This window comes from Dromiciops gliroides, chromosome 5 (assembly GCF_019393635.1).
Source record: "Dromiciops gliroides isolate mDroGli1 chromosome 5, mDroGli1.pri, whole genome shotgun sequence".
In the NCBI taxonomy this organism is placed as follows: Eukaryota; Metazoa; Chordata; class Mammalia; order Microbiotheria; family Microbiotheriidae; genus Dromiciops; species Dromiciops gliroides.
In genome coordinates, this window is record NC_057865.1 from 257,788,439 (window position 1) to 257,810,974 (window position 22,536).

The 22,536-nt window shown below is 38.1% G+C and overlaps 1 protein-coding gene across 4 annotated transcripts in view; it reads left to right on the top strand.

Annotated features, from left to right (window-relative positions):
* The window catches only part of TMTC2 (transmembrane O-mannosyltransferase targeting cadherins 2), a 546,198-nt gene that overhangs the window by 265,606 nt on the left and 258,056 nt on the right, over window positions 1-22,536 (top strand). For all 4 annotated transcript variants that reach the window (XM_043969066.1, XM_043969069.1, XM_043969067.1 and 1 more), the window contains exon 3: window positions 12,420-13,248. In XM_043969066.1, the coding sequence (XP_043825001.1) occupies window positions 12,420-13,248 (829 nt within the window). The remainder of the gene's footprint in view (window positions 1-12,419; window positions 13,249-22,536) is intronic.

The following is a 22,536-nucleotide window of genomic DNA, read 5'->3' on the forward strand; positions in this document are numbered from 1 at the left end:
TGACAAAATTTATTCAGGTTTAAACTTTTAAAGATATACTTTTCCCTTTCTTCCTATGCTTTACAAATAAATCTTAGGCAGAAAACTCTTGCATTGCAAGGAAAAGAGACTTAGCAATTTCAATGTTGACACTTGTTTTTTGGTGGTGGAGATCTGGGAGGACAGGTGGAAAATATGGTGACATCAGCCTTGTATAGGGGGAAAAAAACCACGTGTTTTTCTAGGTGCAGGTGATGAGTGAGTTTCTGCAGGATTGGTGCCATGGACCAGTTTTGCATGCTGTTTTCTTCAGTGTAATGATTGGGGAACTTAGAATATTCAGTGCTAGGGAGTAATAAAGCATGTGTTAGGCACAATAATACAGAAGAGTTTAGGGAAACACTGAGATCAATGTGTGCTGAGTTAACACAAACTTGTTTCTAAATTAGTATCCATGTACTTTATGCACCTTTACCAAATAAAAATACCTAATTTGGTAATGTAAGGGTATTTATGAGGGACACTCACACATTATAGATGGATGGAGTTTGTATTCACCAAAATTTAAATACTCAATATCATGTATTCCCATGATCCCAGCTTTTTAGTTTATGACATCCAACTTGATATGCCCAGGACAAAAAGATCTGACAGTCTGTCAGATAAAGCATTGCCAATATGGCTCTACAATTTTCATTTTAGATGAACACATTGGATCATGTTCTCAAATTTATTCCTTTAGAATTAGATAAAAACTAGAGTTCAGCAAAGTTTTCAGTGTCAATACCCACTATTCAAAGTCTACAGGAAATAAATGAGCTAATTCTTCTAGGCAGTATATTTATGTACCTTAGGAATAGACAAACACTTTTTAGGATCAGATATTTTTTGTATTGGGAAAATAGAGACATAATGTAGCCAGGTTTGTGGTAGATTGATCTATTCTGTATGCAGCATGAGGAAGCTCTCAGAGAAGACTTTATGGAAAATGGAGTCTCAAAGAGATGTTGTTTGTTTATTTTTCTTTCTTGTTGTTGGTCTATTCTTCTTGCTTATGAATTACAATATAATAAAAACTGAATTGCCAGCTATGTGCCAGGCATTATGCTAAGTGCTGGGAATACAAATTAGAAAAAGAGACAGTCCCTACCCTGTAGGAGCTTACAATCGAATGGAGGATGACAACATACAAAAAGAAACTGAAAAGGTACAGTTTGGTGCTTGCTGGAAGGTAGGGAGAAGGAATAGGCAGTTATACAATACCTACTGTATTCCAGGCTCTATGCTAAGAGATTGACAGATATTATTATCTTGTATGATTTTCACAACAAACCCTGGGAGGAAGGTGCTACAATTATCTCCATTTCACAGTTGAGGAAACTGAGGCTAACAGAAATGATTTGCCCAGGATCACACAGCTATTAAATGAGGCTGGATGCAAACTTAGCTCTTCCTCACTCCCCATCCAGTTTTCTATCCATTGAGCCACTTAATTTGTGGGCGGTCATGGCATTCTGTGGAGTGGGAGTAAAACAGACCTGCCAATGGAAATTAGAGTTACCAGGAAGTTGTGTGTCCTATATAAAGAAAGGTTTTGCTAGGAGTTAAATACTCTAGTTTTCACATCATAGAGAACAGGAGGAGGAGGGATGTGGAAGGCCTCATATGGGTAGTGGTACTTAAGCTGAGTTTGAAGGAGGCCATGGATTCTTAGAGGTGACATTGAGGAGAAAGTGCATTCCTCTATAGAGCTTGTAGATTTATAATGGAATGCCTTGTATGAGTAATGTCAAGAGAACAGTTTAGATGGGTCATAGTGTTAATGGAAATAATAGAAGATAAACTTAGAATAAAAAGTAGTTCAAACCAGAATGTTGACTTTGAGTTCCAGCAAAGGGTTTTGCATTTGATCCTATACATGATAGAGAGCCTCTAAAATTGATTGGATATGAGGGTCAGACTTAGGCTTTAAGAAGATCCCTTTACATCTATGTAAAGGATAAGACAAAGAGGGGAGGGACTTGTGGGAGCGACATCAAGGGGGACATCTTAAAATATTCCAGGTGAGAGGTGATAGCAGCCAGAAGTAGGATGGGAGGGAATAGAAAGAAGGGACCATATTTGAGAGATGTGCTGGAATTGATCTGACCTGAGAAGCAATTGACTGTGCAGGGTGAGGGAGAGTGGAGTCAGGGCCTCCACATTATTTATCCACAGAGGCTGTTTTGTATATGAAAACAGGAAACAATGGTAGCTGATGAAGTGTTATAAGAGGTATTTTTTTTTTTAGAAATACATAGAAATTCGTGTGCAAATGTGTATCGTCAGTCAAATCCAGCCTCAGATACTTACTAGTTGTGTGCCTAAGGCTGGATTTGAACACATGATGATGAGTGCAAAGTTGCTATCTAGCTATACTGTCTAAAAATCTAATGAGTGGTTGCCAATAAATTAGAAGCTTTAGCAAGAGTTTAGACTTTTGAGTATCTATTAAGGAGCATAAGAATTTGGTGAAAAGAGAGAAAGAGGCCTAGATGCCTATATCTATCTAACTCAGGGAGCCAGCATTTCTGCTCCATTCCCCACGAGGTCCTGACGAAAGAGAGAGAGAGAGAGCCTTGCCCCTCCTGTGTCCCACAAGCCTTCTGTCTAAACTGGAAACATCAAACATCACTTCCAGACGCCAAGGAACTGACCTTCCAAGCCACATGGCTTGCCCTCAGATGCCTTCTTCTCATGGAAGAGCTTTCCTACAGTATCTCTCCAGCAGGGGGCTTCACTCCAATTATCACATGAGTCTTCCTTGTTCCAAGCCATGGCACCACCTAACTGTTCTTGTTCTCTCTCTCTCTTCCTCTCTTTCTCTCTCTCTACCTACATATACACACTCACATACATACACAATACATATCTAGACACACACATTTTATATATATATATATATATATATATATATATATACATATATACATCATATCTAGACACACATTATATATAGTGTGTATGTGTATGTATATATATACATACATACATACAATAAATACATGCGTACAAAAAAGGTCAAAACTTAAAGTGGTAACTTGCATCGGTCATTTATAACTGTTAATTATATTTTGTATTCCTTGTAAGAACGATTCAACTTATATTTCAAGGGAATAGATTTATATTGAATTCAACACATTTTAAATGCCTATTACATTCAAGGCACTGTTCTAACTGCTCATGAAGCAAAATGGAAAAAAAAAAAGACAGCATCCTGTTTTTGAAGAATTTATAGTGAGCTAGGTGAATGAAGATTTACTCTTTGATAGAGGGAGAGCCAGCATGGAGTAAGGAATAGAGTTGGCCTGTGAGCCAGAAAGACCTAAGCTGAAGTCTTTCCTCTGACATATGCTGGCTCTGGAACTCCAAGCAAGTCTTAATCTCTTAGTACTCTAAACAACTCAAGACTCTAAATTGTAGAAAAGTTGCTGACCTGCACTGGTAGAGGGCACTACCTTCCCTGGGAGGTCCTTAGAACAATGAATTCACAGGTACAGTCCATATCCTTATTCCAGATATAAAATGAAATTAGGAATAGGTTGAAGAGGGTATGAATGAGGGATGTTCAGGTATAAAAATTTTCTTAATACAGATTACAGTTTTGATAGAAATACTTATTTTTATTAAATAAGAGGGACTATGGCAACATACAGTTATGAGCCTGTTCAATGCCCAGACATTGGCAACAGCTCACAGTGTCTCGGGCACTTCCCTTTCAGTTAAGATGTGGCTTAAACACATACCCTTCTGCTGTGCATTAGTCCAGTTTCCCTTTTGAGATGCTTACACATTTACATTTACTTCCCTTGGCTGCCTCTGATGTGACAGGCAGCAAAGAAACCTGCTCAAGCTGACCTCCTCCTTTGGGACTTCCTTACTAACCTTTCTTTCCTCTGTTATATCCGTTTCCCCTTCCCCCTCACCCCCAGTCTCCCAGGACTAAATCTGTTTCCTAGTAGAAACTTAAACATCCTTCTATTTCTTCCCATCTCTTGCAGGTCCTTCCCCCTCCCCCAAAGAATAAATTTCCAACTTTTGCTTTTGTTTTTATAAAAAATCATTTCTATAGCAGATTACCTTGGCCCTGCGCCAAAGTATAAAAATGGAATTTTGCTGCATGTGTGTAACAGAATTATTTCTCAGCATTAATCTTCTTTATTCAGTATTGCACTTCCTATTTATCTTCTCCAAATGGGTAGTTTCTTCTTTATGTAATGTAAGAGGCATAGTTATTGTAATTTGATTACCAAATCAAATTATGAAAGCTTTCCCCTATGGTTCTATTTCCTTTTCGTTATTTTTGTTGATGTGGGGAGATCTAGAAAATATAAGGTTTGGTGTGGGTGGAATTTCAGAGCTAGAGGATCTAAGATACATAACTTTTCTTTGATTGGATAAGGATAGTAATAACAACAACAATAAAAGCAGTTAGCTTTTATCTGGTACTTTAAAGTTGTACTATGCTTTAATGTTATCTAATCCTCAGGAAAGACTTGTGAGGCAGGCCCTAATATTATCCCCATTTTATAGATAAGGAAACTGAGGCTGAGAGGGTCACACAGCTGAAAAGTCTGAGGCAGGATCTAAACTCAGGTCTTTCTGACTTCAAGTCCAACACTACTCACTTTCTCTACTTAGCTACATAGAATAGATTGGGAAAGATTCTCATATCAGGGAATCATAGTGTCATGGGGAAATGGGGTTGGGTGTTTGGGTACGGGTATGGGTTTGGGGTCCTTAGGAATTCCTCTTTAAAGAATTACGCCCTCTTGCACACAAAAGCAGTTAGAATAAAATAGTTGTTTATTCTGGGGCTGTGGAAGGGAAGCGAAGGGAAACCATGAAAGAAGTCCTTGGACTTCTCATGGGCAGAAAGGCAAGGCACAGAGAGAGTGGCTCTGAGATACCAATCTCCTTGAGCAGGAGACAGGCAGGTACTTTTATAGAGCACTGATGGGGGTAACCATCTGACTGTGCAAAGTTCCCTTAGAGAGGAAGGACCATCCCCCACTAGTGGTGACTGGAGGAATTGGGTGAGGGGTGGTTGCAGATCTCTCAAGCCTTGTACTCAAGACACAAAGGAAGCAGCCACACCTAATCTTATCGCCCTAGGGTTGAAGGAGACTAGAATGAAGGGTGGGGGTCACGGAGCTAGCTAAGTGTGATCTGGTTCCACTTATCTCTCTAGGCAGTCTGTCCTCTGGTTTAGTTTTTTCAAGGAGAAGGTTCTTTGATGTGCCCCAGAGAACTTCTGGGGTGCTATGGGCCCATAACAATAGGATCATCAATTTAGAGCTAGAAAGAATCTTAGAGGCCAATGGATACAGCCCTTTCATTTTTTTTTTTTTTTTTTTTTACAGAAAAGCACAGGGAGAAACAGAGAGATTAAGTAATTTGCCCAGGGTCATACAGTGTCTGAGCCAAGATTCAAACTCAGGTTTTCATGACCCTAAAACCAGCACTTTATCTACTGTGGAACTTAACTGCATCAGGTCACTTCATCTCTCTCTAAAGTTCTGAACATCTGAGAATGAGAGGGCTGACAAAATGATGCATCACTGTTATAGAGGAAAAATAACCAGAGTTCCATGCAGCATTAGCTCAGAAGACTCAAGAACATTTTTTTTTCCCCTCCTGACTGAGGCCATTTGATTATAGCCATGCAATATAAAGTTACTTTTCTCCAACTTCAAAGGACCCATTTCAGACTCAGAAACATTGTACATCTTGGGTTCCCACATCTCTGCCCATGGCATCCTTTCTCTTCACTTGCTACTTTCTGTTATCTTTATTTCTATACAGTGTTAATACATCCAAAGTCCCTTTTATTGTTATTTTATTTTCTCTGGCATTTTCACTGTTTTTTCTTTGCTTGCCCTGAATTATTCTTTGAGCCAGACATTTATAAACTTCTGCTCATAATTTATTTATGTAATCTTTCAAACAAGATGGTGTTAATATATTATATCCTACACATTAAAGAAAGACATATGGGACTGTGAATATAAATTGTGAGAAACTCATATTCTCCTGCTGAATCAAAGTTGGAAAAGGCTGAATAATTTTCTTGGGGCTTATTGGGCTTTTCAAAAGTACTTTCTTAACATATAATTCAAATATCTAAGAGAAAATAAGGAGAAAAAATATCAACTAACTGCAGGCATTTTGCTTTGCAAGCAAAAAATAAAGTAAAATAAATATCTATTTATTCTAAAAATATTTTAGCCAGCGCTTTGGGCAAAAAGCCCAAGCAAATATACCCATTTCACATTCTTTCACTCCCTCTCCTTTACCCTCTTCTCTTCACCTCTCACATCTCAGATACAAAGTGTCCACCCACATGTGACACAAGGTCTTTTATCTTGATAAGACACTTGGATTTGTATAACAAGTATCAGCAAGACAGGGAATGTGAATTGTAGATATAGTCAGATTGCAGCTGCTGCCAACAGTCAAAAGAAGGGTATGTACTTTTCTCCCACTCTGAATCTTCCTGTTGGGGGACAGAGAGACAGATAAACAGACACACAGAGAAAGAAACAGAGACAGAGAGACAGAGACAGAGAGAGACACACAGAGAGACAGAGACAGTGTTGGAGAGACAAAGAGACACAGAAAGAGAGAGAGAGACATAGAAAAACGCGCGCACGCGCACACACACACACACAAAGACAGAGAGAGACAGAGACAGAGACAGAGACAGAGACTAGAGGGAGATAGAGAGGCAGACGGAGAATGAGAGACAGACAGAGAGACAGACAGACAGGGTCAGTCAGAGACAGAGAAAGCAGAGAAAGGAATAGAGGGAGAGAGAGACCCAGAACTTCTGGGCTAATGTTTCTCATTCTCTTGTTGCAGAGGGAGGGAGAGCAAGGGAACCAGGTGAAAATTCTGAGTGTTAGAGGAGTATGACCCTATAATCTCTGTTAATATCTGACTGACTTTCCTTGACATGTGTATTTTTGGCTAGTACAGACTAGTTAAAATATTCCCATTGCCCCAGAGCAAAGAAGAGGAACATCTAGGGAGAAACATCTAGAATTCAGGATGCCTTGGAAGGAAAGAAATTCTACCAACTTCTGAATGTATCCTTATTTGGCCTATTCATGGTTGATATATTCAAGTGCTTAAGGTCTACTGCCCCTAGATTAGCACATTCCTAAGAGACATCATCTCCCTTTCTCCTTCTGAATCTTGCTTTTTAGTCTAACCATTGAGAATTCTCAAAATCTGCTTGTAGTTTAAAGGACAGTCTTTTTTGTTTTTGTTTGTTTGTTTGGTTTTTTTTTTGTGTGTGTGGGGGGGCAATGGGGGTTAAGTGACTTGCCCAGGGTCACACAGCTAGTAAGTGCCAAGTGTCTGAAGTCAGATTTGAACTCAGGTCCTCCTGAATCCAGGGCTGGTGCTTTATCCACTATGCCACCTAGCTGCCCCTTTTGCTTTTTTGTTTTTTGTTTTTTGGGGGTTTTTTTAGAGGGCAGTCTTACTGGTTAGGACTATCAATTAGGCTTCTTTATCTCTTGTAACTAACCTGGAGATGTGGTTGCCTGTAATATAAGCAGGCTATGTGTGTCCTTGCATCCTTTTATGTTTACTAGAGACTGTATCAGATCAACTGAGTGTTGGATTTTATCAAGTTTCTTGAAATCCAGAATTAGACCCAAAAATTGGGGGAGAGGGAGGCATCATGTATCAGGCTGGGCCTCAAGCTTTCTGAGGTCTCAGTAACAGGAAACATGGAAGGACTTGGGCAGTGATAGTTCTGTGTCGCTAGGATGGTGATAAATGTGTAGAAGTGTAGATGTAGAGGATTTGGGGGATGTCAGAAATGTCAAAGTCCCTTAATCAATATTTGTGGAATGAATAATTACATGATTTAAGGTTGTTAACAGGTTCTCTTCAGGGAATGAAATTCACACCTACTTAGCAAAATACATTGATTTTGCACAATGAAAATTTAGTTATATTAAATAAGATAGGTAGTGCAGTGAATAAAGCATTAGTCTTGGAGTCAGGAAGACCTGTCTTTGAGTTCTACCCAAGATATTAACTGTGTGAACTTGAGAAAGTTACTTAACCTCTGATTGCCTCCGTTTTCTCAACAGCAAAATGCAGATTATAATAGCACTTGTGTGAATCGAGTGAAATAATATTTGCAAAGTGCATAGGAGGTACTTTAAAACTGTGAATATAATAGGCAAAAATTCTTTTTCCCCAGTACAATTCAGTTGAATGAAGTAGACATTTGTTCAGCATTTGTCCAAGAAACGATGGCATCAACTGGAATTCAGTTTATGAAAAGTTTTCTGATAAATTTCTTTCAAGTGTAGCATATAAATGTCTACAATACTCTATCTTATGTGTGAATGTGTGTGTGAGAGAGACATCTGCACTTAACACTTCTGTCTCCCTTATTTTTTTCTCCCATCCATTTGCTTTCAGTGTTCTGAAACATGTGATCTACATCTGCTAGGGGAAAGGAAAGGGAAGAAGCATTTATTAAGTGTCTACTACATGCCTGCCAGGCACTGTGCTAAGTGCTTTTCAAATATCTCATTTCTCTTCACCCACTTTCTTTTCCCCATTGAAGTCTGGCTTGGATCCCAATGAGTGTTTCTGAAAGATACCAAATTGAAAGGTCCTTTTTTAAAAAACAAAACAAAACACACACACACACACACACACACACACACACACACACACGCACGCGCGCGCCAAACCTATCTCTCCTGAAACTCTTACCTCTCATCTTTGTGATCCTGTAATGATTTAGTTCACCTATGTTCTCAGCTGTTCATCCTCTATGTACTTCACTCCATGGTTGAATTCCCCTTGTCCTATCTCCAAGCATTCATTAATACTCACTTCTTAGCCATCTGCTCTTTTCTGACTTATCTCCACTTATGACATCTCACCAGAGCTCCATTCTCAGACTGTCTAATGCCTTCTGGAAGTTTTCATTCCGATGTTCCATCACATTCCCTTAACTGACATGGTGTAATAGTATCTCATGATGTACCTGTGGACAAATGGAAATATGTGGGCCTAAGGAGTAGTAAGTTTGGTAGATTCAGAACTAGTCAAAAGACTTAACTGAGAGATTGGTAATTAGTAGATTATTGACTTTCTGGATTAGCTTTAGGGATTTGTCCTTTTCTCCTGTGTGTGTGTGTGTGGGGGGGGGATGTGCTTTGAATCAATGATGTAGATGAATTATAGAAAGGATGAATATCAAATTTGTGGAGGAAGTCGAAGTGAGAGGGATGTGGGATGTAGGATGACAGACTTGGGATTTAATATATCTCAAAAAACTAGAATCTAAGAAAATGTGTTTGAATAGAGATAAATGTAAGGTCCTACATTGCGCCAAAAAAACAGCTGAGTCCACACAGTATAGGGGCAGTGTAGCACAATAGCAATTCATATGAGGATCTTAGGGATCGATAAAGCCCAGTATGAGTCAGTGGTGTGCAAAGTACCTTAAAAGGGGGTAGGGGATGTAATCTTGTGTTTCATTAATTGAAGTTTAATGTCCATGACCAGGGAAGTTACAACATGTTATACTCTGGGTTAGACCACATGAAGAGAAATGTGTATGAAAGCATGTTATTTCCCTAAAGGGAAGGGGTGTGGTCAGCCAAAGTATTATTTATTTCAATTTTATTTTAAACTAGCTGCTTGACATTTTCATTTTATTTAATTTGGTAACTGTAGTCAAATATTACTTTTCTAATTATGTAGCTCAGCAAAGAGATACAGGATGAAATAGGGTGTTGGAGGGAGCAGAATAAACAAAACCAGACATTTAATTTGGAATCAGAATACCTTGGATAAATTTTGGCTTTGCCACCTATTACATGTGTGATCTTGAACAAGTCATTTTACATTTATGAATTTCAGTTTATTTACCTATAACCCTTTTGTTTCAAGATTTAATGATTCTAAAAGATTGATTTTGTTATCTGTGAAAGTCTGCCTTATAGTATATAAAACTTTATGCTAAGGACTTTGGTAGGAAGAACTCACATAGCTCATCCACAGGTGAAGAGCATATCACAAATGTTTTCTCTCTTCTTTGGGCTCCCAGAGTACTTTGTAATTCTCTTAAGAACTTTCAGGGGCAGCTAGGTAGTGAAGGGGCTGCTAGGTAGTACAGTGGATAGAGCACCAGCCCTGGATTCAGGAGTACCTAAGTTCAAATCTGGCCTCAGACACTTGACACTTACTAGCTGTGTGACCCTGGGCAAGTCACTTAACCCCAATTGCCTCACCAAAAAACAAAAACAAGAACTTTTGTAAAAACAAATAAATTGCTTGACTTATTAATTAATTAATAAAAAAAGAACTTTCGTGCTAGACCTTGTATGTGTATAGATGCTCAATGACCTATATATGCTCTATATGTATATGTACATGTGTATATATGGGACAGCTAGGTGGTACAGTGGATAGAGCACTGGGCCTGGAGATAGATAACTCACCTTCCCAAGTTCAAATCTGGCTTTAGACACTTACTAGCTATATGACCCTGAGCAACTCTCTTAATGCAATTTGTCTCAGTTTCCTCATCTGTAAAACAAACTGGAGAAGAAAATAGCAAACCACTCCAGTATCTTTGCCAAGAAAATCTCAAATCAGATTACAAAGAGTTGGATACCACTGAAAAGACTGAACAACAAAACAATATGTATACAAACACATGAATGCTTCTATATGTCCATTCCTTGCATATTATATATGTATATATGTACACACATATACATATATATATACACATGCATATATACATATACATATATACATAGTGTCCTAATATAAACATCTTAAGAGGCAGAATACTCATGACACTTTGCATCCCTTTCAATACTTGGCACAGTGTTTCAACTAAAGTGGGTGAATGAATGAAAAATATTTATTCTTTAATATGTCCCTGGTACTATGTTGAGTTCCAATGATACAAATCTCATAGTGTCACAGGACTTGGTTTTGAGCTGATCAATGGGAGGCAGTGTTGTGTAGTGGAAAGAATCAGGGCATGGATTCAAAATCCTGCCACAGGTGATTATATCCCTATGACCTTGGAAAAGCTACTTAACCTCTTAGGGTTTCAGTTTCCTCACCTACAAAATGAAGGGATTGGGTTAGATGATCTCTGGGGCTCCTCCCATTTCTAGATCTATATTCCTATGAACATATCTTAGAATCTGTTTCCTCACATACAGAACAAAAGCCTAGTGCTAGATGATCTTCAAAGTTGACCTTCTAGTTCTAGATTGATAGATGATAGATAAATAATAGTTATTTGATAGAGCAATATGCACTCTCTATGGGAACAGTGGTAGTATTACTCTGATCATTATGACCAGAACAAGAGGTATAAAGGGGGGCTGGAGGGTGGGGTTAAGTGCAAAGTGGTATAATGGATGGCAAGATGGCCAAGGTAGACAGCTCTATGGGACATTGAAGCATGACCCAATGGTCTGGTCTAAGCTTGGGGACTGACTAAATGAGAGTATGCTGAGTCACCTACCGATCAGGGTAGCTCAGTCCCAATGTGGTTTTTTTCTATAACTCTCCTAGGGACTAGCAAAGGGCAGAGGAATGAGGATAAGGGGAAGAGTTTGATGTTTTCCTGTGCTAAGTAAATATTTGGAATACAAAATAAAATAAAACAAATGGTTGAATGAACAAATAAATTTATGGAGAACAGGAGCACCCTTTGGCCTTCCTTAGATCTTTTCCTTTCTTTTTTTCTGAAATGGCTTGGGGAAGCCATTTCATTTAGCAAAATGCAAATAAAGCATCATCAGCTCCAGAAGTCAGAAATGCAAATGCATATGGTGGTTGTTATTAAGGCCATCAAGTAGGGAACCTGGAAAGTCTTTAAAAATCTTTGATTTGCTTGTTATGGGTGACAATACAGGTCAGCCTATGACAGAACAGTTTGTAACCTCAGCTGAGAGAATGAAAACTAAAAGCAAAGGAGATAGGATTCTCAGAGGAGGCCTTGCTACTTACTAATGAAACCTACATGAATCACTTTGACCTGAAAACCAAACTAAAACACTCCCCCCCCCCCCACACACAAGAGAGACAGACAGACAGACAGACAGACAGACAGACAGACAGACAGAGAGACAGAGACAGAGAGACAAAGACAGAGAGAAATGCAGAGAGAGAGAGAGAAGAATCAAGACAAAGGGCCCAATAAGATCCTCTTGGTGAACCGGGAATCCATAGTAACTTTCCAAGCAGATGGAAATGAAGTAATCCATTAGGAACGTAATGGTGTGTTTTTAATTGTTACAAAGCACAATTCAGCTTTGTAACTAAATATAAGGAATAGAACCTCTTGCCTTCCATTAACAATATTTTCTTCTCTGTCTCCTTTCTTTCAGAGAAAGAATGTGCCTCTTTTCCTCAGTGTCGGTTTGCTAACTTTTTGGGGGACCTCACTTCTGGGGGCTCGCCTGTACTGGATGGGGAACAAGCCACCGAGCTTCTCCAACTCAGATAACCCAGCAGCTGATTCAGACAGCATCGTGGCCCGGACTCTGACCTTTCTTTACTTGCCAACCAAGAACCTCTGGCTGTTGTTATGTCCAGATACTCTCAGCTTTGATTGGTCCATGGATGCGGTACCACTGATAAAAACCATCTGTGATTGGAGAAACCTGCACACCGTGGCCTTCTATAGTGGACTCTTTCTCCTTGCCTACTTCAGCCTGCGGAACCCAAGCACCAAGAGAGAGTGCAATGGGAAAGCCATCATCAATGGCAAGCAGAATGCAAATGGGCACAGCTGCCACCCAGATGCAGAGTGCCGGGACTCTGAGCCCAAGCCAAACTTTGCAGAAAAAGCAGAGAATGGCATTAAAAACCACGTACCCCAGCAGCCACTGCTTCCTTCCACAGAGAACATCGTTGTTCTGTCGCTGTCTTTGTTAATCGTTCCCTTTGTCCCCGCCACAAATCTGTTTTTCTATGTCGGCTTTGTAATAGCAGAGCGTGTCTTGTATATTCCTAGTATGGGCTTCTGCCTCTTAATTACAGTAGGTGCCAGAGCCCTTTCTGTCAAAGCCCAAAAGCGCTTTCTGAAGAGTTTGATTTTTTACGCCACAGGTGCACTAATTATTTTTTATGGACTCAAGACTGCCATCAGGAATGGGGACTGGCAGAATGAGGAGATGCTATATCGGTCAGGGATAAAAGTCAACCCAGCAAAAGGTAATCTTCCCTTCCTTCATCTATTCATCCACCCATCCCTTCATTTAAAAAAAAAAATTGATTTTGTCTATCTGCCCTACAGACTGTCTATATCACCTTCAAGTAGGAAGAAGAAAAATGAAAATGTTTACCTTTCATTTTGCACCCTATATACAAGTTTTCCTTCTAAACTAGATGGACCATAAACCAGATTGATAGAATCATTCAGTGTTTCTATAATTGAAATATGGAGCTGTTTCCCCATGAACCTGAATAAGCTTGCTCAAAGCAATCAAGACTTTTATAGAATTTAGAGAGCATTTTTGGTACCTTAGTTCAATATATGAAGGGAGACTGAGAGGTTGGTATTGCTTTTTGAGTCAAAGGACTTGGGTTTACTTTTTGCCTCTGCAACTTTAGCTGAATCCCAGGTCCTCCATTTTTTCATTTATAAAATAAGCTAGCTGGTCTCTGAAATCCCTCCCAGCTCTAGACCTATGATCTCACAAACATCTCTGAGCCATAGTTTTCTTATCTGTTAGTATACCTGGTACACAGTAGGCACTTAATACATGCTTATTGATTGATTGATTGATGTAGTCTAGATGTCCTCTGATATCTCTTCCAGCTCTAGATCTATGATTGTGATCTTAGAAAGATCCTTTTCTGTCACAAACTAAAAGTTAGGTTGCACCACCTACACTCACTACAATGCTAATGTTTTCAAAGAATTATTTGAGGTGTTAACCATTAGACACTTTCAAGTCTCGAAAAGATTTGGATCTAAAATTGGCTCTGGTTCTTCGAAATTGTATCTCCAGGTGTCAGTTGTGCCCATGTGACAGGGATTCGTCTCCAGTGGGTTTCTGCCAGACAAAATAATTAAGGTGTTGCCAAACTCTTTTCAAATAGCTCTTATTTAAGAATTACTAATTGCTTTGGGGAGCTGTCTCACTTGTAGCAAAAGGGCTGTTATGCGTTTGAACTTTTTTCCTAATTCAGAAAAGGAAATCATCTCGTCTTGGCATCCATTGAGAGAACAACAACAACATCAACAACAAAAAGGCATTTGGATTTGAGGTATTTTATAAATATCAACATCTGTGACTGGGGGCGAATCTTGTTTAGGGAATTAAATGATGAATAAGAATAGGAAGCAGTGGAGTGAGGATAACTATGTTTCCAATGCAGAAAGATGGCTTAAGAAATTAGGTCAAAGATTCTTATTCTGCATGAGCCTTTGTTTTTAAAAATCTGAAACCAGCTTTCCATGCATTTATGGTTCCTGATTTTGGTCATTTGCCATTTGATGTTACATGAGTTATATGGGTTCACAAAGAGTCAGATAGAACTGAAAGTGACTGGATAACACTACCTGCCTCAAAGGGTTTTTGCTGTCTCTGTGTTGTATTATGTGTTATGTGTGTGTGTGTGTGTGTGTGTGTGTGTGTGTGTGTGTGTGAAGTATGCAGTACTTTGTATTCCAAAAGTTTCAGTGTAGTTTTAAACTTTAATAACCTAAAACTATATTATTGAGTCCTTTGGGATGCCCTGTGTTGTGGATATATATTTTCTTTTTTCTTTTTCTTTTTCTTTTTTTTTGTTGAGGCAATTGGAGTTAAGTGACTTGCCCAGGGTCACACAGCTAGTAAGTGTCAAGTGTCTGAGTCCGGTTTTGAACTCAGGTCCTCCTGAATCCAGGGCCGGTGCTTTATCCACTGTGCCTCCTAGCTGCCCCTGGGATGCCCTGTATTGTAACTGAATTTTCATGATGATTTTCACTCAAAAGAGGCAGTGTCACATAATGGTTAGATAACTGGGCTCAGGGTAATGAAGACCTGAGTTTAAGTCCTGTCTCTCACAGCAACTGGCTCAATGAGACTGAGCAAATCACTCAACCACTCAGTTCGCTCAGGTACCTCTCTAAGACACCAAGTCAAGAGAAGGTGATGATTCTGCATTAGCTGAAAATCTTTCTACACTGATGGGCCCTCAGGGTGGGCCCCAAAGGAAAAAAAATACTCACATAAATATTTGAGGACTTAATTTGTACAGGGTGCCATGCTTAATCTGTGAGTATTTACTTCATGACCTTATTGCTTTACCCACTTGATAGAACAAGGACATTGGGGACAGTTCCTCATTCTCAACTGGCCAACAAAACCAAGAAAGGCCCTTGAGAAAATAGATCTTGGCAGGCTCAGTCAGCAAACATAAATGTTTTCTTAAGCAGAGTTCTAATTGCCTACATTCCAATAGAGTTGATTAAAGAAAAATAGATAGAAGGGATTCCAAAGGAGAGCCCAGGCACTTAAAGGGGGCCGGTGTTTACCATTACTGAACGCTGTCTGAAAAAAAAAAAAAAACAGCCTTCCTGTGGCTTTTGTCATTAGTGAATTCTGCCCAGGTTATTGATCATCTGAACTCAAACCCTGCTACAAGAAAGAAATCGTTGAGCTCGCAGTGGAATGTGATACCTTTGAAAATGGCATGCAAGTGTATCTATCAAGGGGCTTCCCTAGACTTAGAAACCACTTTTCTGCAATTCATTTGGCAGATAATACATTTTGGTTGCACTACCTGACTTCTGAGATGCTTTCTGAAGCTCCAATTTCATGACACTCTGATCTACTAAAGGAAACTGGGAAAAAAAATCAATCTGTTAATTATGTTATACTTCCTGGGACCCTGGTCAAGGATAATGCTGTGCCTGATTTTGCCTAATTATGATGAGCATGCCCCAGTTATTTACACGTTATGTCAATGAAATATTACAACTTAATTTGCTGCTTTCCATCGTTGAATCTTTCCCCTTATTTATTCATCCTGCCAACAGGATGAGTAAAACACTGCTAACCCCCACCCCCCACCCCAGAATACTTTGGTGTGATCAAAAGAACCAGAGTCAGAGGTGCTTGGTTTGAATCTCAGCTCTGCTACTTACTATCTAGGTGACATTGTGCAAGTCCTTTCTATTCTGTGGGCCTTTTATCCTTTACATATAAAATAAAGGGATAAAGAATAATAATCTCCAAGGTATCTTCTAGTTATCACTCTAACTTGTATCCACTATACCAGTGATAAGTGCCCAATAATTATTTAGTGAATAAATGACATTAGAACATGTATATGTATGAATATTATAGATGTACACACACATATATAATATGTGTATATATTTGTGTATATACATATATATGTATATACACACATGCTAGCATTTATATGGCAGCTCCTGTGTGCTAGGCACTGTGCTAAGCACAATTATCTCATTTAATTCTCACAACAACTTTGGGGTGGTAGGTACTATTATTATCTCCATTTTACAAATGAGGAAACTGAGGCAAACAGAAGTTAGGTAACTTGTCCAGGGTTTTAGATGGGAAGTGCCTGAAGGCAGATTTGAATTCACATCTTCCTAAATCTTGGCTTAGCACATTAGCCATTGACTACCTAGTCCCACCTCCCTCTGTCTATGTTTTTTTCTGTTTACTCTGTCTTTCTGTATGTCTCTTTATCTGTGTGTCCCTCTTTCTCTCTCTCTCTCCTCCTCTTTCTTTCTGTTGTTTCTTGTCATACATAAGCCTGTATATATATGTATATACACACACACATATATATACATGTGTATACATACATACATATATAGACGTACACATGTGTATATAGTGTCACCTAACTAGTAAGTAGTAGAGCTGAGATTCAAGGTCCTTTTACTCTGGTTCTTTTTATCATGCCCAAGTTTTCAGGGGGTGGTGGTGGTGGTAGTTTATTCATTGTGTATACATATATGCAATCAGGAATGACTGGCCATTGCCACCTTTCCCTGAGAATACCAACAGATGTCAAGCTTTTCTGTCAAGGAATCCCAAGAAAACATGCTCCCTGCTGTGTTGATACTTAAAATATAATTAGAGAAGTGACTTACACTAGAAAATAAGTTGAAGGAAATGCATAGTACATGTGAGTTGTGGGTACCTTTGTAATTCTCCATGCCTAAGGTATTTAAAAGTAAGTACCTACATAGATTTTACAGGTACCTTGTACACATCACAGTGAAAAGACCTCATTTTGAATTTGGTGCCCATTTTCTGCAACATAAACTTGATTTTGGTATAAGGTTAGTTCTCTAAAATCTTGGTGCTTCAGTTTCTCTGACCATAAAAATGGGGATGAAGGTACTGGCCGCTGGGAAATATTGTAGTTTAGCTATTCCCTGAGAGCAAATGAGGAGCTTCTGGAAACCACTAACACTGGTGTCCACCATGTTGGATGTCATCAAGGACATAGTGAAGACCGCAAAAATTGGCTTCTTATGCTGTCCAAATCAGTCTGTACAAAATGTGAGAATCTGTGTAGGGACAGAAAGAATAACCCTCTAGGATTTGGAGCAATGTTTTCAAATTGATTTTAGTTGCTTGGTTTACTCTATAAACTTTTTTTTTGGTCAATATACAAAGCTCATAGCAATTCTAGTTAGCAAGAGTCTTCTTGAAGAGTTAATCCAAGCTGATTGGTTAATTACACGTCTAACATACTTGGTCTGCTGTAAGCATATCTCCAATTAGAGTAATTTCATTGATTAATTTCTTGTTTGAGCTTTTGAAAGCATGAGCAGATTTTGCAGACATTATGCTATGTCTTGTAAAAGAGCAAGATTTTAATCCACCTAAATCACTGGGGCATAGATTTTCAATTGTCTTATACTTTTTTATTGGAAGGGCTTCTAGAATTTATTATACATGTTATAATGCTTGTTGTATTCCATGAATTAAAAATAAAATTTAAAAAACAATTCATTTTATACTTACTGTCATCTGACCTCCTTTGCCACCCCTAGGTCCAGGTGGCAATGACCAATCATTAGCTGATTGCATGCAAATAATTGGTGGGTAAAGTTTGTATTAAATAGCCACTTCAACTTCAGCGTTCAAGTCTGGATAGTGGAGGAATGATAGCTGATTTTAGACTTCTCAAGCCACAAGTACCACCTCATTAGCAAAAAGAAAATGGCAAGGAAATACTAGACAAAGTTGATTACTATATCTCAGTAGTGTCTAAATGACTGTTTATGTTTGCATTTTTGTTTGAGGAAGAGAGGAATTTTCTCTTTGGTTACTGGAGTAATGAAGAGGCCACAGAATCTTTGGAATTTTCATTCCCCTTTTTAATGAGTGGTTGAGATAATGGAATTGGACTAGCATTTGTAAAAGAAAAAAAAATTCCAACTACATAGCAGAGCCTTCCATGATAATGAATACCCTGATAGAAGAATTGCAGGAGTAGCTTTTCTATGGGGAAATATCATGGGGCTGAAATTATGAAATATAAACTAGAATTATAAACTTATATAAATATATAAACTATAATATAAACTTAGAATTATATTTGTGTTACATGCATTTTCTAAATCATTTACAAAAATTTTTTTATTTGCCATCTATTGCATGCCCCTTAAGTTGGCTCATAAATGGAAGTCCTTGTTTTAAAAATAAAAACAAACAAAAATACTGCAGAACTTCAAAAAGCAAACCACCCACTCATTTAACACGTGCTTTGCATTCACTCAGAGCTTGGATCTCATCAATTGGGCAAAGCTGAATGACAATCCTCTCCTAGTGTCTAAAATCCCCAGGATTATGGAATGACTATATGAATAAATTAATACCCATTCACATAAAGAGGTGAAGTAGTGAGGTGGAGAGAGACAGGTTTTGTATTAGGAGTTGGCTTCAAGTTCAATGTCTCACATATACTGGCTCTAGGATCCTAAGCAGGGCAAATAATTTTCCCCAGACAGCTCTCTAATACTATCAGTTTCAGAGGAATCGATTTGTGTTGATTGGAGAATATGCTCACCCTGTGAGCTTTCTAAACCCATGAAATGACAGGCCTCCCTTATCCCTGAAAATGTGTTTATAGCTGTCATGGATAAAAATGAAATGTAAGCTGGAAGAACAAGTAGTTAGCTAACTAGGGTCTAATTCATGGATATGCTGTCAGTAACTTCCCCTTTCCTATTTATAGAGCCATTGGTGATTTATGCTAATGATGATATGTTTGGATTTCCATAAGAATGTTTTCATTTTATGACTTCTAGCTTGTAGCAGAATTTGAGGCTCAGATACTCATTCTCACATATTGAGTTATTTCCAGCATCTTTTTTATTTTTGTGAGGCAATTGGGATTAAGTGACTTGCCCAGGGTCACACAGCTAGTAAGTGTTAAGTGTCAGAGGCTGAATTTGAACTCAGGTCCTCCTGACTCCAGGGCTGGTGCTCTATCCACTGTGCCACCTAGCTGCCCCTATTTCCAGCATCTTACTTGAACCTCAAAATGAGAATTTTTTCACCAAGGAATTGGATATAAATCTTTAATTTATTAAGTTACTAATAATTGGACTGTACAATTTTCTTTTTTAATGTGGATACGTAAGGGTAGATAGGTACAGTGCCAGTCCTGAAATCAGGAAGACTCATCTTCCTGAGTACAAATCTGGCCTTAGACACTTACTAGTTGTGTGACCCTAGGCAAGTCACTTAAACCTGTTTGCCTCCATTTCCTCAACTGTCAAATGAGCTGGAGAAGGAAAAGGCAAACTACTCCAGTATCTTTGCCAAGAAAATCTCCATTGGGGTTATGAAGAGTTGGACATGAGTGAAACAACTGAACAAATAGTCAGACATGAATGAAAAATAAGTTAACAACAACAATCTATGCATACACATCTTAAGTGACATCAAGAGTTCTAAAGCATTATTTCACTAATCTTAGGCAAATCATGCAAATTAAAATGATTATTATTCCCATTTATAAACCTAAGGCAGATTTGTTAAGATGTAGATAGTAAGCACTTGTTTATTGCCTCTTGGTTGAATCAATTATTAGACAAGGTCAAGAGGAATTTTTTCTTTAGTTGCTGATATGGAGGCTACAGAATCTTTAGAATTTTCATTCCCTTTTAATTTTTGAACGAGTGATTGAGGTAATGGAATTGGACTTGGATGAGTCAGTCGAGTGGCAAATCTGGCAATAATATTATGGGTTTTCAGATTTTAATTAAGTATTTTATCAACTAGAGTAGGTATTCACTTTTTCTGTGTTTTATATTCCTTCTCAGTCTGTTGACATCTCTGGACCCCTTCTTAGAATTATATGTTTAAATGCATAAAATAAAAGATACACAATTACAAAGGATAGAATACAAATTATAAAGGAAAAATAATACAATTTTGTTTTCTCCATCCAATTTCCCAGACCCAGTGCAATGCGGACCCCAAGTTAAGAAATCTTTCCTAGAGTATTCAAAATCTGACATTTTCTCTTGTTTTTTAGTATATTTGTTATATCTATCCCTGATTACAGATAAATTTCACATGGTTTCAAGTTTCCATATACATTCATAGAAAAGCAAACAGAACACTTAACAACTTCCAAACACATATATGCCAAAGACTTAGAGTTTTACATTTGAAAACAGCTTAAAATTCAAGTAAAATTTTAGGTAACATGGAAAGAAAAATGACTATGGACTGTGTATCCTGATTTTTTTACCCCAAAATAAATGTTCTTTTTTCAGATAAGTTCAAACTTCAGTTACTAGCCAGTTTTGATATTGTTGGGAAAGCTGTAAAGTTGTTTTTGTGTAAAAATATCATGTTATTCACAAAATGAAAAAAAAATCTAAGTGATGTGTATATTTGGTTAAAAAGAAAAGGCAGTTCAATCAATAAGGGAAGCCGGCTTGGATTTGCAGACTGGTTACCCTGAAGTTAGAAGAAGCTGTAAATGCAGATACCACATTGAATACAGGGAAGTGTTAAGGATAATTTTAATTTTAAAAGTATTATAGTTTCACCTGGTCATCCTAGTAATCAAGTTATATTCTAAAATGGATTGGGAGGATAATATCATGAATTGAAATTCAATTTACATGAAATTTAAAGTTGAGAGACCTTTTCCTTCTATGTTTCCCTTCTGAATGAAAGGAAGAAGAATAAAGGAAACAGGGAGACACTACAAAGCACATCATTTTCTCTGGGCTTTCCAAAAGATGATTTCAAGTTATTTTAGATTTGGAAGAGATCTCAGAGGCTTTGGAGTCCAACCCAGGAATCCTTTCTACGACATCTCCAATAATTCATCATATAAAATTGCATGAAAATCACCAATGAAAGCATATACACTCATTGTTAAAGTAGCACACATTACTTTTTCTTTTCTTTTTTTTTTTTTTTGCAGGGCAATGGGGGTTAAGTGACTTGCCCAAGGTCACACAGCTAGTAAGTGTCTGAGGCTGGATTTGAACTCAGGTACTCCTGAATCCAGGGCCGGTGCTTTATCCACTTTGCTACCTAGCTGCCCCCCACACATTACTTTTTGTTGTTTTTCAGGCATGTCTGGCTCTCCATTAGTCCGTTGAGGTTTTCTTGGCAAAGATGCTGAAGTGCTTCTCCATTTATTTCCTCCTTCAGTTCATTTTACAGATGAGGAAACTGAGGCAAACAGATTAAATGGCTTGCCTACTGTCACACAGCTCATAAGTGTCTGAAGCTAGACTTGAACTCATGAAGATGAGTCTTTCTTGTTCCAAGTCCAGTTCTCTATTCACTGTGCCACCCAGCTGCCCACTTTCTACTTAGGGTCTACCCAAATTGTTAGAATTTTTTTCCTTACATTGAGTCTAAATCTACCTCACTACTGTTTCTATTTGTGCCTTCTGGAGCAAAGGATAATTAGTATCATTCTGCTTAAATATATTCCCTAATAAAAGTATTTCTCTGAGGTATTTAGGCTAAGTATCTGATGCTTATAAGAAACAGGCAGGGATGTTTTTCAGTGGAAACACTGTGAACTTAGACATTGAAAAAAAAAAAGCTGAAGCTTCCAAGTCTATAAGAATTAAAACAGCTTTTGGGCATGTATTTCCAAAGGCTGCTATCAGTTAAAGGAGCCCTTTTGCATCCTGGAAGTCTTGAGGGAATATCCTGGATCAAATATCTCATCAAACCCCTAGCTCTAAAAGAAAGGGTAACAGGAAAAGTTCTAAAAACATTTCTGAAAATACATGGAAGGTTATTGGAAATTTTGTTAGAAAGCCATGTCCCTGTTTTGAATATAGATTTTTGTTTTCATAATTACTTCAAATGCTATTTCTGACTGGTGTTTATTAAGAATTAGTTATGTAAATTATGAATCTGTAGCTTACTAATAACAGTTTTATTTATTTAAGATTGTGGCTGATAATTGAATTTCTTAGGCTCCATTCTCCAGAAGAGAATTGCTTGAATAATATAAGTGATTAAATTT